Genomic DNA, 15,189 nt, shown 5'->3' on the forward strand with positions numbered 1-15,189 from the left:
AGCAGGTAAACATGCTGAAGTCTGGTATTTGTTCAACAGAAGACTGTCATTTCCTAAACTGGAAGTAATTTAATCATGTTTGTATCTGGAGTAGTTAAATGAGATCATTTGCCGTAATTACTTCATGTCTAACAAGGTCTGTCGCCATTTGGATTTTATGTTGTGATTCGGATCCTAAAAGGAAAGGAGCTCAGCCACTGGATGTTGAAATAATCAATATATTTCATTATTAAGATTTGAACAGAAGCTATGTTTCAAATGTGACTTTAAAACTCTCCTCTCAAGCTGAACCTTTTTTTGGTAGTCTTCTTGTTATAACCTGTTAAATATGTATAGGACATAAAGCAGTGGCTTTGGCCATCCCAAATGACTTCACTTGTTGTGTGTTGCTGTTGGGACAGAACCATTTAAATACCTTATTAATTATTTTTGTTGTTCCATTTTACTGAGCTGGAAGGAAAAGCTGTTCTATAATTAACAAGCTGTTTCCAAGAAAGCATTAAAACTGTTATTGTAGGATCATTGCACAGGAGGGGAATGTTTGTGGTTGGTGTCTAGTGCTGTACAAAGGAGCAGGAGAAACCTCTGGCCAAAGGAGTTTCTTGCTGGGGAACATCTGGTGGCTCAAGAAAAGCAAAGGGTTTGTGCAAATAACTTTTGGTGTTTGAACTCAGCACCAGGATGCACATCTGGTGCATAGCACTGGATTTTCTTTGACTTTTTTTCTCTGAAAGATAGTCGTGCCTTTGGAGTCATAATTCATTTACATGAAGAATTCTGATGTGTTACCGGTATAATAGGAATTATATCAGACTTGAATTTGGCAGTGAAGCTGTAGAGCCAAATCTTACCACATTGTATGATAACAAGATTCCTTTCATTGTCTGTCTGTCTTTTGAAAGATAGATTCTGTCCACAGTCATTCATTCAGTTACCTTAATTAAGACTTCTGTAGATTACCAATAAATTAGGTTTGGCTTTCATTTGTGAGTTTGTTTGTTTGGTTTGGTTTGTTTTTTTTTCCTGATAATTATCCCAGCTTAAAAAAAAAAAATTAATGTTCTGATGATTCATGTAAACTTGCTTTTCTTAATCAGTTTATTAAGTTTTCTGTGATGAGGTATGTTTGCAAATGCTCAAACCCTGTTCATTTTGCTGTGTTGCAGTGCCTGATGACCTCTCTCTAGAAGAAAGAGAAGAGCTTTTAAATATTCGTCGCAGGAAAAAAGAACTGATTGATGATATTGAGGTAATTGATTTTTCTGTGGAGAGCCTTGGAAAGCTGCTTCAGTACATTAAGTTACAGTACTAGATCTGAATTACAGGTAGTGGTTTTAAAAGCATATAAATGGCTTAAGCTAAATATTACTGGTAGTGACTCGGATTTATGTTCATATGTGTGATTCACAAATGGTAACTCCTGAACTGACATATGGACAGATTTGATTTGTGTAACCAACAACTCCTTAAACAGCAGATTTGCATCCAGAATAGGAGTGAGAAATCTGGGTGAAGAAATCTTGTAATGATGATTTGATTTTGGTGCTCTGACACAAGCACACGCTGGAAGGCCAGATCCATGTGTTTGTCAGTCATTCAGTTGTGGTAAAATATTCAAACATCTAAGGAAGCCCTAAGATTCATCCCTTTTCTTCAGGTAACTAGCAAATGTGAGAAAATAAACCCCAACTGATGATATTATTGTACGACTGATGATTTCAAAAGGTATTTCAACGTGAGGTAATGTGTTGTCCTTCCTTCTTTTGACAGAGATTAAAATTTGAAATTGCTGAGGTTATGACTGAAATTGATAATCTGACAAGTGTAGAAGAAAGGTAAGTAATGCCAACATCTGGACATGATTAAGACCTTGGAGCAGGTCTTCCAGGAACAGCAAATAAAATTAGCTTTCTCATGCTAAACAAACATTGGATCACCTTTATTTAGTCTGTTATAAAGTCTTCAAAGCCTGACTTTATCCTATACAGATGTTTCATTAAATTGGATAGATAATATGTTGGATAGAATGTAATATTTTAGACTGTCCAGTTGATCAGGACATAGTTCTCTGAAGCTGCAATCATTTCAAGGAATTGAAAATAGTAACATAATATCCCCCCTCTGTAACAAGTGAATATCTTGTTTTCGTCGTAGAAGATACAAAGTAGCCAAAATACAAATTAAAAATATATCTAGAAGTTGTTGTTGTAGTAAAAGAGCAACTGATAACAGCTTGTTGTTTCTTCTTTTCCTCCATATGTAGCAAAACTACACAAAGGAATAAGCAAATAGCCATGGGGAGGAAGAAATTCAACATGGACCCTAAGAAGGTAGAGCATTTTTTTTCCCCACTTGTCAGGAGTCAGTTTTTGCTTGTAATATGATGTGTGACAAATTCATTCACGTTTTGCTTAAGAACCATTTCTGATAATGTCAGTTCTCAGGCCTCATTTGCACATCCTGTAACAGCCTGAGCACAGGGTTAAATTGGGAGCAGTCTTGGAGTTCTTTGGTGTTTGGTTATTAGTGAGGCCATACATTTATTTTTTTTTTTATTACTCCCTATTTTTTTCTTCCAAAACGCCTTTACCATGTTTTTTTTAATTTGGTCTCCTGCAGACTGTATTTGCAGATCTAAATTCTGTTTGTGCAAAAGGGACCTGTATGTGTTTCTACATTGTGTGTATACACATGGCTGTGTACCCATCTGACTTGTACAAATCCCTGCAGGCAGGAATTTGGTTACCAGTTTCAATAACTATGTTGTGCATTATCCAAGAAATAAAATACTTCATTTTTCTGGAGTGCCTCTATGTTTCTTAAATAATTGTTAATTTTCTGGAAAATCTGGGAACCTGCACATTTTCTTACAGACCCTCCTGACATATTTAAAAGAGCTGCTTTGACATATTTGACTTCTAGTCTTTACTCTTTTCACTTTTCATCCTCCTTGCTTTGTTTTATTGTCTTCTGTTGTTTGAGATTCCATTTGGAATTTGTTTTTTTGGAAATCATTTAACATTTGTTTCTCTGCGTTCTTGACACGTTTTCTTTCCAGTGGTGGTGAATTCAGTTACATTTTGGTGGCTTTCCTGAAATGTTCCAAGTGCAGCGATGGCTTCTGTTCTTCAGGATGTTTTCAGTTTGCCAGAAACTCCCAAGTGTTTTATAAAGAGCCCTTTTTAAAGTGCTGGCCGTGCCTTTTAATTTTTGTTTTCCATTTTGTTGACTGCCTAACTTCTGTCGAGGGCAGAACACCCCCAGATATCCTGATAGTTTGTTGTCCTCCGGCTCTTTCGTGGCCTAGAAGTTTGTGGCAGAGTCACAGGATGATGTCAGATGCTTCCACTCCAGCGTTAACTATTTTCTGTTACTGTTCTCGCTGGCTGAAATTATTTCTATAAATAGATGCTGTGGCCACATTGCTACTGTAATATAATTTAAATGTGGTAAACAGACTTAGAGTAGTAATTTCTTAATAATGTCTGTGGATCAGTGGGGGCCTGCAGGAGCTGGGTCATCGTGCTGTTTGCAGCTCCTGCTTTGAGTTAGAGACAAAATATAAGTCCTGATGTTGGGAAAACTCACTCGAGTTCATTTTGAAGAGGATGTTTTTCATTCATAAATGGGAGGGAAGATGGTCTCTGGAGTTAGGAATGCCAGAGAACTGGGGTAGTAATACTTGTGCAGAATCCCAGTTTTCTCCTTTAAAACCAAGTAACAGAGTTCTCATGTTTTACATGTTCTGGTCCGTGTGTAGAGCAGTTCTCCCTTTCCTCCCTCTGAAAGTAGCTCTGGAAATAGTGTTTAATGCATGGACTTGAAATGTGCTACACTCCAGGCAGCACTGCCTGTGCTGAGCCCAGGGAGTGAATTCTCTGTGACAAAGGCTGGGTTTAAATGGCTGCAAACTTTGTCATGAGGTTACCGTGAAAGCGATGAAACTCAGAGCAGATTTCGTTGCGTTGACTTCAATCTGTGCGATATTTGTAGCGAACGTTGAATGTTTCTGTAGGCACGAGGTTTGTGTGGGGAAGTTAAACCAGTGCAGCTGTCTCTTGTCTCCTGTCAGTCTAGAGAATAAAATTTGCATCAAGACAAAAGATAGCGTAGGAGGTGACAGGGGCTTGCCTGGCCTATTTTGCCATTTATTCCAGACGCTGGAGTTGTTGTCCCAGACAGATTCCTTTTCCTGTCTGTTTGACTTCTGGTTCTTGAGCATCTTAAGAATAATTAAAAAAAAAAATAAATTGATTTTTGCAGTAAATTGAAGTCTCTGCTTTCCGTGCTTCTGGTCATGTTCATTATCAGTAACTTGTACAACTTTAAGAAAACTATTCAGGTCAGTCTATTTATACTGAGTGTGAATAATACGGGCCAGGTGTTGGACAAGGGAATCTGCTGTTCCTGGTGTTGTTACAGGGAAGGTTCTCTGTTGGTTGACAGAGCTTTTTGGATAACTTGGTGTGGGAAAAACCACTATGTTTTGTAGTCCAATATTGTCTAAATATTTAGTTATCAAATAAGCTTTGTAGGGATCGATTTCAAGGGAAGCTCAGCTATTTCTGCTTCAAGATAAAATAGATGCTTTGCAAAGAAATCATGTCTGTTGTGAAATGACTTATCAAAATATTAAGTTGTCAGAGTAGCAGCCTGGCATTGAAATTTTCAGATGATGATAAAATTGTTCTGAGAGAATTGCATCCCAGACTCTCTAAAGAAATCTTCAAGCTTTATACCATCATAGTTCATTTTCTTTGTTAAATTAGGTCAGAAAATTGACTTTTTTTTTTTTTTTTGTCAGACAGGTAATCATTTCATTATCCAAAGCTAGAATTAACCAAACAAAAAGATAATTACTGTTTTGAATGTCACTAGAAGGCCACCTATGCCATGCCAAAAAATAATGGATTTTTTTCCGTTGTAGTGAAATAAAAAAGAAATATATTCCACTTGCAGAAAATAACAAAATTCTGATAATCCTGAAATATTGTAGGTGAACATATTAGTAATTTCTTATTAACCTCTTTTGCACATACTTAGAATCCAAGACATTATGATTCCTTACAGTTCCCATTTCTACATTCCACTAGCATGCTGTTAACAGTTTGAAGAAATCAGCAGGAACAGCAACGTCTTTGGGAGAGAAAAAGAGTTGGTTCTCTCTTCACGACCTGCTGAGTGCTGGAACAACCTCCCTCCCATCCTTTACCCAATCTTTATATAACCCTTAGTCTCCTTTCTTTGCCCCTTTGCAGAAGGTTCCCTGGGCTCCCCCGGCGCGTGCCAGTTGTAGGGCAGTAATTTACGGAGGCCCAGGAGTGAGTCCAGGGGCTTTACCGAGTTCCCTCTGAGGGACAGGGTAAGACTCTCCCCCTGCCTTCCCTAGAAGCTCCGTGGTAGAAGCTTGGCTGGTTTCTGAGCAGTGTGTGACTGGTGTGGCTCCAATCCTTTGTGAATAGTTCAGTCCCAGCCTAGCCAGAACCCTCGGATAGTCCCAATGTCAGCAGAAACTCCTTGAAACCGGTTTCGGTATCTTCAGCTGCCACTTCCATGGCAAGTAGTGGCTTGATGTATTGGGTTGCAGTTTGTAGATTATAACAGGTGCTTTATTTCGTGTCATGGTGGTAATTAAGTTGTTTCCACGTACCTCTTCATTATGTGATTTTGCAAATTACGTCTCTGTAGACGTTTCTGCGAGGGCCAGCTCGCACACTGACTCAAAGAGCAACATGGAATTGTTATTCAATTAGTATTTGATCTTCCTGTTATTGAGGGATTCAAACTGCCACCTAGTACTTCTAGCCTTAAAAATGTGTTCTCATTTTTCATCTTTAAACCAGTACTATATACTGCTTATGTAAGTGGAAAAACATTTGTTTGCCATTTCATTTAAAAACGTAAAAATCTGTAGGTTAATGTAATTCTCAATGTGCTATGTATATGTCTGTGTAAGTACATTAATACCAAATGTTATGAGCAGTATTTCCATCAATGATTGTGGAAGAAAACATAACATTCTTTTTCCTCTGGAATTGTTCTTCCTAGGGAATACAGTTCCTGATAGAAAATGACCTCCTGCAGAACACTGCAGAAGACATTGCACAGTTCCTTTATAAAGGAGAAGGATTAAATAAAACGGTAATTGGAGATTACCTCGGTGAAAGGTAAAAGAGAAATATTGAAATTGAAACTTTATTCTTGAGTTTATAGAGCATATTTACAGGTTTGGGCTGGTTACCTTCCCCTTCACAGGCTGCGTGAGAGAGATGCTCAACTATTCTATAAAAACCACAGTGGGATGTGAAGCTGCTGCAGCATTGTGATAGGGCTTTTTTCCTGTTAGGTTGTTGGTTTTAAATGGGTACATTGTGGGATGATACTTAATAAACTGTAATTTATTATTTTGAGAAATGTGGCTATAGTGCAGAATTAACACTGTAAGCTTTTGGAATGTCTGGGAGTTGTATTGCAGCAGTTCTGGTACCTCTCGGTGCTGTGTCCAGAGAAGAGCCATTGACAATCAGTAATAATCAGACAGGAAAGAAATTACTTATTACAACGGGTAGTCCCCGGGACAATAGCTGTTGTCAGGTTTAGTGTTGTCATCTTCCCTGCACAGAGACTTCCCGTGAGTCAGCAGGTGTCTCAAAGGGCAGCTGCACCGGATCCTTACCAATCCTAGTACAAGAAACATGCAACATGTGTGTTAATGCAACAGTTGCAAAACACAGCCAGGATGCAAATCACTTCCATGGCTGTGCAACCCAGGAATTGATTTTGGAAAAGGCAGCCGAGAGCCAGGCAGTGCAGGGTGGGTTGGAGTGTGTGTGACGTGCTGGCACATGTTCAGGTGCCAGTTGTGGAGGTTTAGCAGTTGACTCATTTAGGATAAACTCCTGTGGGGATGTGTTGTGGCAGATCCCTTTTTGAGACACCCCAGTCTGCTTTGCGGCATCAACAGCTCGGTTTGTGCTCAGCAATTTCCTCTTGACATTTAGGCTTAATGGAAGTTTTTACTGTAATACCTTTTGAAAATAGATCTTCACTGTGGAGTCTATACAGAATATGTAGACATGTCAGCAGTTTTTATACGACAGAATTGTGTTGCTTCTCTTGAATATTTGGGCAGTCAGTATTATAAAACCACTTGGTTGTTAATATCCATAATTGCAGAACTGTAACAAGGCCTGGATAAAGCAATCTGTGTTCTCCTGTGAGAGCTGTACCTTGGCATCATCTTCTGAAACATTTCCAGTTTTTCTAGCCCCATTCCCAGAACCCTGTGCTCATGCAGAAAGGTCTTGCCAGTATGTCCAGGCTCACTGGAATCATTAATAATATTCATGTGATTTATTTAAGTGAGTGCACATTTAAAATTTAAAGTGTTATTGCTCGTTCTGCTGCTTCTCTGGCAGGGATGGTGAACAGCACTGTGGTCTAATCTGACAACACAACCTTCCTTAATGCTGAGTGGGTACAGAGAGAAATATGCAATTCATCTTTATCTTCTGAGTTTTTCAAGACTGACACACTGTCAAGTTTAGTGGTCACACTGAATAGCAAATTCAATCAAGATATTTTGTATAGATCTATGAACTGGAGAGTAAGGTCTTGGGGGAAATGAAAAAAGTGGACACATTGCTCCTATTTTGCCACAAGGCAGAAGCAGTCTGTCCATTTTAAGGAGCAGTTGAAATCAAAAAGAAATTTTAAAATTATCCTCTGCTTTAAAAGGAGCTTTTTTGCAATGTATCCAGTCAGTCTACATAAATTGTTTTTTTGTGTGTTTCCTCATTTCTGTGAAGGGTGGAATATTAACATGGTAATGGGAAAGCAAATGGTATTTCTTTCTATTTTTTTTCTTTTCACATATATGAATTAGTAAGGGGTGACCGTGAAGAGATGACAATCTGATTATCAGGAACGTGTGTGGAAATGTCAAGGCAGCCGTGTCTGGAGTGGGGAATTGGTTCATCATACTCTGTTGAGCTGCAACATTAATTTCCTGGAATCCTAATAATTTTTATTCAGTTTTTTCTGAAAAGAATGTATTAAACCTTTAGGTCCTGGGGTGAAATAAATACCCTGAGGTAAAATAAAATGTGACAACTGAGGTGTCTTAAGCTGCTGGTTTTGCCTTTGTGACTCCCTCACAAACAGGCTCTGGAGTGATGTGTGCTGTGTGAATAGCAGAGCATTGGAGGGATGAGCTTTTGCTGACTTCCACACTAACTTCTGTCAAGGCATTTGGAGTCTGAGGAAGTTCTTTTTTACTTTGCCCCTCCCTCTCGGGGGCCATCGTGAATTACTTCTGCATTCTAGCTAAATATAGCTGAAGACAAGAATGAATGAAATATTTGTGTAACATTCTGCCATAAAGAGGTATATTTGAAATTACTGACTTTTATAGTCTTACAGCACTCAGCAAACTGAAAAAAATTAATGGTAAAATGGGATAACACCTGAAGAGTTACAATAAATAAGGGATGAATTACATCCTATAAAAGATTTAAGATTTATTTCTGTGTGGGTAGGTCTTCATTTATATTTTTTAGTGGCTTCCTAGACCTTTCATGTTATTTAGCTCATGTCCTTGGAGGTGTACCCAGCACAAGTAATCACAAACATATAAACAAAATCGATCTTTTGCTCAGTAGCACCCCTGTGGATGCTCTTTTGTTCCACTGTGATGCCACTTCACTGGAAAGCAGCTGCACAGTTGGATTGTGCATTGCTGAATTTGCTAGAATGGCTTTGATTTGCTTGGCAGAGCTGGTGTGTTTTTCTGTAAACAGTGTGGGAACATCCCAGTGAATGAATAGTTGGCTTTAAGGTATTTACCGGTGAGTGTTACAGGTTGGTCTGACTATGCAGTTAGTCAGTAATGCAACAGATAATTCCTGGGGGTTCACACCTTTCCATTTTCGGGTGGAGGCTGATATGCAACATTCTGTCTTGCTGATGTATTTGAAGCACACCCTGAGGATTAGAAACCTTTGTGCTTCTGGCAGATGAACTGAGTGATGGTGCAGGCTGAGTTCTGTCTGCATCCAAATAGTCTTGTGTTCATTAATGCTTAAATGTGACTTTTGCACTTAAACACCTTTGTATCAAACAAAGCATCGTTTGACTCGTGATTTACACAGAAATGTAAAAGATGGGTTGAGAGGAAGCTCATTCAAAACCTATTTTGATTTTAGTAACCTTTCATTGTAACAGTTTTTGAGAATGGAATAAGAATACAGTACATACTAAGTAGCTCTTTTCAAAAGCTGGTTTTTCTCTGGGATAAAATCAGTTGAAGCATTTTTGTTTCTTATGTTTGTACATAAATTAAGAGACTGCTTTAATATTTTCTGTTCTTAGAGGGGGAAAAAGGATAGTTTGTTTCTCATGTGCTTTATGGAGATAGAAATTAATTTTCCATTGACCATTGTTTAAGAGTTCATGACACAATGAATGAATTCTTTCTGCAAAAGGATTTACCAAATACATTTGTTGGGTATCATCTTATATCAAGGCAGGTGCTGTAATAATAGAAGTGAAGCAAAGAAAGCCAGGCCAATTTGGGGTAATTCAAATAAGCAGTTCTAAAATCAGTTTCAGTGCACTGGCTCTTGTTGATCTATCAGCAAAAATGGGCAAAATACTAGTGTTAAATATTAAAATACCTTTCAAATACATGTGTAGACTATTTCTGAGGGCTTGATTTGATCAGTGTGATTGTTTATTTCCTTGCTTATTCTCCGAAGCAAATAGAGATAACTAACAAGTCTCTAAAGTTCAGAATTGTCATTGTCTCTTTCCTTTTTTTGTTTTTCACAGAGATGAATTTAATATTAAAGTTCTTCAGGCTTTTGTTGAACTCCATGAGTTCGCTGATCTCAATCTTGTACAAGCCTTAAGGTGAGTAAATTCTTTCTGGTTTTTGACCTGAGCTTCCTTTATCAAATTGCATGTTCCTGTGAGTCACTGTGTTGATTTATTGGTCAGAAAGCTGCTCCTCAGCTCAGCACAAGTGTACTGAGCATTACTGTGCAGCTGAACAGAGACAGCTCTGTTTAACCCTTCCCATGGCTGGTGTGTGTGCTGCCCTTGGGGGTGACATCCTGATTATTTCAGACTAATACAAGCAACTGAAATGTAGCTGTAACTCCTCGGTGTTCCTGCCATGTGGACATTTGAAGATCTGTTTTTAATCTTAGCACAGAGATAGGTTAAAAAAGGAACAAACTCTTTACTTAAACAGATAATTGTCTTCCTCCTTTCCTTCCACCTCAGCTTGTCCCTCTGGGCAGGGAGGGGGAGAAATCCCCTGGCCGTGATCAGTGATAATTTCCAATTTCAAAGAGATAAACTTTGAAACAGCCATTTCCTTGTACTTCCCTCAGAGTTTCCCACTTGTCATGTGAAAGAGAGTGTGATATCTCAGTCTGTTTTTTCTCCCCTTGCTGAATGAACAATTCACTTGATTTCTCTGGGCTGCCTGCACACAGTGACCTTGTGAGGTCCCTTCTCCTCTCCGTGAAGATCCGTAACAGATCGAGCAAATTAAGTTGACTCAGACAGTTCTGCCTGTTTTGTTGCCGCGAGTGACTCCCTCCTGCCACCGGAGAAACGGGAATGTCCGTGTGATCCTTGTTTCTGGTGCAGCGCCTTGTGATGTGGAGTCAGAACAGCTTTGCTATGGTTGAGTGATGTGCTGATGATAACTTGAGTTGCCTGAGATTTGAGCCAAGGAAGCCTTTTCTGTGACTGCTGAAGCTTGTCTGGGAGGCTCCGTGTTCCTGTCCCTTTTACCCAATTTACCGTTAGGTTTGACTTTATTCTTCCTTAGCAGCTGCTACTATTAAATGTTTGTATTTTGGTAGCTTACAAAATTCGTGGTCTGGAACGTTGCACGAGGTGAGTAAAAGAGTATCTAGAGCTGACAAACTAAAGATGGCCTGTGACACTTTAATACAATGTCCTGAAATAAAAACTGATGAAGACAGGAATAAATGATCATTATATTGGCATCCAGGGTACAGGGAAGAACGAGGACTTGTTTTGCATGGCAGAGCATGTAACTTTGCTGGTTCAGACCCTGGTTTAATTCAGATCATTCTTTTGCTAAGAGATAAAAGAATAAATGATGAAATTCATTGGAACTTGGCAGTACCACAGTGTGCCAAAAGTAAATTTGTCAAGACTTCTGTCCTGTATGCATTCCAGTGTACCTACATGTAGAAACAGTCCACCACAAAAGTAAACTCTGTGTTCCAGTTCATGATGCTAAAACAGCAGCACAGATCTGCTGCACATATTACAAAATTACTGAAATCTTGACATAAGTCATTCTTTTTAAGACCTAGGTTTGAGTCTTGTAGGGTGAACTTAGAATAGACAGGCAGCATCTCTCTAAGCACTGGGGTTTTCTTGCTCTTGTCACTATTTTTAAAATGGTTTTGATGAGTTTCAGTAAAGATGTTAAGTCTTTTTGTATTCCTTGTTTCTCTCCCCTACCAGAAATATTTTGTGTAATGTGTCTTTTTACATTGTAAGTAAAGTCTAGCTGACTGTTCATTGCTTTTTGTAGCCAGGAAACCCAGGGAGGATTGAACTCATTCTTTTTTTCCCCCCTAGCATTCTCATGGCAAAAATGGGATGCATACAGAAAATTGTTTACTAGTCTGGAAAAAAGAGAGAGCCTCAGAATATGAACTGCCATATTATCTTGCCTGATAGCATGCAGTGTTGCTGGCTGAATTTCTGGGCTAGCCATCTGTGCATGTTGCTTTATAATAGCTCCTGACTTGTGTGTTGAGAGATTGAGAACATATTTCTAGGACATTCTCTATAGACAGTGCTGATTTATTTCGTTGTTTGTTTCGGATTGTTAGTGATATATGCTTAACATATAAATACTGCAATGTGTAACAACTCTTCTTCCCTTCCATAGGCAGTTTCTGTGGAGCTTCAGACTCCCAGGAGAGGCTCAAAAAATTGATCGTATGATGGAAGCTTTTGCTTCACGTTATTGCCTTTGTAACCCAGGAGTCTTCCAGTCTACAGGTCAGTCACAGGACACAGCAGGGGTTCTTAAGTACATATATGATCCAAACATAAATATATATATATATATATGTTCTTCTACAACTGATTCAAGGAGTCAATGGCCAGTTTGGAAATTCAGGTTAAAATTTCTGAGAACTGAGAAAATGTGAGTGTCCAATCCAGGCAATGCAAGCTTATGGTTAGAATGCACTTCCATTTATAAAACTTCAGCATTAATATATATCTAAGTCAGTTAAAGTATAAAACACACTTCAGAAATGTCACCAAAGATTTTGTCAAGGGATTGGAAAAGAAAGATTTTCAGAGGTTTAAGGGCAGAAGAGACCAATAGGTTGGGTGGTCTCCTCTGTCAGTTATAAGGACTTTATACCTCACTATCTCTGTATCAAGTCCCCTCTATGTGGCTATAGTATTATCTGGAAAGTCATCCATCCTCTTTAGCAGCCTGCTCAGCAATAATTGATCTCAGTTAGAAATGCACCTCAGTTTCCCATGGAGTTATTTACCCAATTGACTTAAATTCTTAAATCATAAAAGCTACCAAAACGTTGTGATACTGCCCAGAATGCTGGGCATTGTTGGGCTCTTTGGTTATAGGCACACGTAGTTTGCTGTTGATCACTTAATTTGAGGAACAGATAGGGTAGGAAAAGGTGGATGTAGAGCAGGTCTGCAACAGCCTAGAGGGGAAAATACTGAAACCAAAATGCTGAAGGTGCATGAATATTTTTTCCTCTGTGTAGCAGAGAGGTTTCCATTCTGCTTTTTCTTACACAGAATCTGGAACTCAGGGAGACTTTACTATAATCATAACCATGTCAAGAGGCACGATAAGATTTCCTTTGTCATCTTCTGATATTATCCAGTAGCACTGGCTGCCTCCTGTATGCCAGGGAATTGAGTCAGGGTCATTTGCAGTCTTTCTAAATGCAATTCAAAATACTATTTTGAAGAGACAGTTCTTCCTCTTTGGAGAAAGCTTTGGAAATACTCTGAGTAGGAGGAGGCTGATTGACCAAGTTTATTATAGGATGTACCACATGATCTAGGCAGTCTGTGTGCAGAGAACATTTTGCCCAACGACACTTCAGTGTTTTAAGTGAAATGCTAATTTAGGGTGGTAGCAATGATTTCATAGAGTTAATTTTTTTTTTGGATTCTCGTACTGTTTTTCTCATAGTGGCTTTTAATTTGAAATCCAACCTTTTTCTTCTTAGGCTTGCTTGAACGGTTTAAAGAAAGATTTGAGACTTTTTATGTGCAGTGTTCAGGATTCCTTGGCTTCCTGTTTCTTTTTCTTTATCGGTCAGGATGAGCTGTGTGTTAACGTCACAGGTTGGTGCCCCCACCACGCAGACAAACCATTTTTGCCCCTCTGCTTTCAGACACGTGCTACGTGCTCTCCTTTGCCATCATCATGCTGAACACCAGCCTGCACAACCACAACGTGCGGGACAAGCCGACCGTGGAGAGGTTCATCTCCATGAACCGCGGGATCAACGAGGGCGGAGACCTCCCCGAGGAGCTGCTGCGGGTGAGACGAGGCATGGCCTGGGGTCTCCATAGCAGGCACCACAGTGTGGGCAGCGGTTCTCAGGCAGATCTGTCGAGGGAGGGCGAGAGGAGCATTTTCTAGCTTGCATAACCACTCGAGGAGCTGCAAGCAGCTTTTTGTGATGTTCACAGCTGCTTCGAGCTCGCTCTCCCTGTGCCCAACCTTTTGGTGAGGAGAGAAGATTTCAGAGGAAACACTCTGTGTATCAATCAGTGGTTTGCTGGTGGTAAAATTCTCGGGGAATTGGCTTCTTAGGAAAAAAAAGTAGTATTTCTGGATAATTTCCAGAGAAAACTGGAAAAAATAGTAACAATAATTGGTTATTGCCTCTCATTTCTTTCCATGTGTCTTGTGGAGCTCCCTCCTGTCCCTTGGGAAATGAGTAAAAACATGTATTGTAAGATATGTGATAGCCCACCCCATTTTCTGAAAACCCAGATTCATTTGGCAAAACTTGTTCTAAAAGAGACCTGATACTGAGACCTGGGAAAAGCTGAATGCTGAAATAAAATTAAAATGTCATTACTGGGAGTGCTTATGAAGTTGGTACTAAAAAGAGAGACTTGTTTATAGATGTGGTGGTTTAAAATCAAATTTGATGGAAGTTGTAAAGATTGAGAAGGGAGAGTCCAGTATTTGATGGACAGTATTTCCTATGCTTTTAATACAAACAGTCTGAGAAGCAATAAGATGTCCTGGTTGCATTTGCTATTAAGACATTTATTAATGAGGTCTTTTTCCTTTCTTTTTTTTTTTTTATTCTTCTAGAATTTGTACGAAAGTATTAAGAATGAGCCGTTTAAAATTCCAGAGGATGATGGAAATGACCTAACACATACTTTTTTTAATCCAGATAGAGAAGGTTGGCTGCTGAAATTAGGTTAGTCACAAGGGCACTTGTGCTGCTGGGTGTTTGTTCATTGTTTAGCATGTTTGCTGCTTCTGTGTCTGCTTTCCTGGGAAGGTAACAGGATTAACTTTGCTTTTAAAAGTGGATGAACCAAAAATAAGTAGCTCCTTTAGGTCTGGAGGCCGTTACTCTTTATTTTGTGTATCCAAATTAGCCATCTTGTTTCAGACTCTGGAGTTTTATTTCTGACAGACGAGAAATAAAAACTCGGCTACAAAAAGGAAACACCACATGGTATTTGCCACATGCTGTGACTGATAAATAACAACTAAGTCTCCATAAGGTCATTTCAGAAAACTGTGTGATACTTCAACTCAGTTTTCTGTGTACCAAAAAAAGGATTTCTCCTCGAATGGTTATTTTTGTATGTCTTTATTTTTCCATATTATTTGTGAGTTTCTCTTGGTTTGGTTTTGGCTATGATTTTTTAATGAGTGGTTTAAATGTGCCTTCTTGTTTTCCTTATGGCCTATGACCTATCACCTTTCTGTTCTGTGACTGGCTGTCTCTGCTTATTCTGCATTAGGAGGTACGTATCTGATGCTTTCCAGTCCCCTCTTCTTCAGTTGCTCATTCTTTTATTTTCTTCCTCCTGCCCTCCTGGGTTTTTTTTCTTTTTTTTTTTTTTTTTTTTTTTTTTTTTTTTTTTTTTTTTTTTTTTTTT

General features: G+C 38.9%; 1 protein-coding gene across 3 annotated transcripts in view; it reads left to right on the forward strand.

The window, feature by feature from the left end:
• CYTH3 (cytohesin 3) overlaps positions 1-15,189 on the forward strand; it is a 46,888-nt gene that overhangs the window by 23,780 nt on the left and 7,919 nt on the right. The window contains exons 2-9 of one of the 3 annotated variants that reach the window (XM_027878152.1): positions 1,167-1,249; positions 1,771-1,835; positions 2,264-2,330; positions 6,049-6,167; positions 9,829-9,909; positions 11,945-12,057; positions 13,446-13,594; positions 14,384-14,496. In XM_027878152.1, coding sequence (XP_027733953.1) covers positions 1,167-1,249; positions 1,771-1,835; positions 2,264-2,330; positions 6,049-6,167; positions 9,829-9,909; positions 11,945-12,057; positions 13,446-13,594; positions 14,384-14,496 — 790 coding nt within the window. Of the gene's footprint in view, positions 1-1,132; positions 1,250-1,770; positions 1,836-2,263; positions 2,331-6,048; positions 6,168-9,828; positions 9,910-11,944; positions 12,058-13,445; positions 13,595-14,383; positions 14,497-15,189 lie in introns of those variants that run through there. The other 2 variants (XM_027878154.1, XM_027878151.1) reach the window with 2 other exon arrangements.

Source organism: Empidonax traillii, unplaced genomic scaffold (assembly GCF_003031625.1).
Source record: "Empidonax traillii isolate 1590-97213 ecotype Southwest subspecies unplaced genomic scaffold, ASM303162v1 scaffold39:size2480183, whole genome shotgun sequence".
Taxonomy (NCBI): domain Eukaryota; kingdom Metazoa; phylum Chordata; class Aves; order Passeriformes; family Tyrannidae; genus Empidonax; species Empidonax traillii.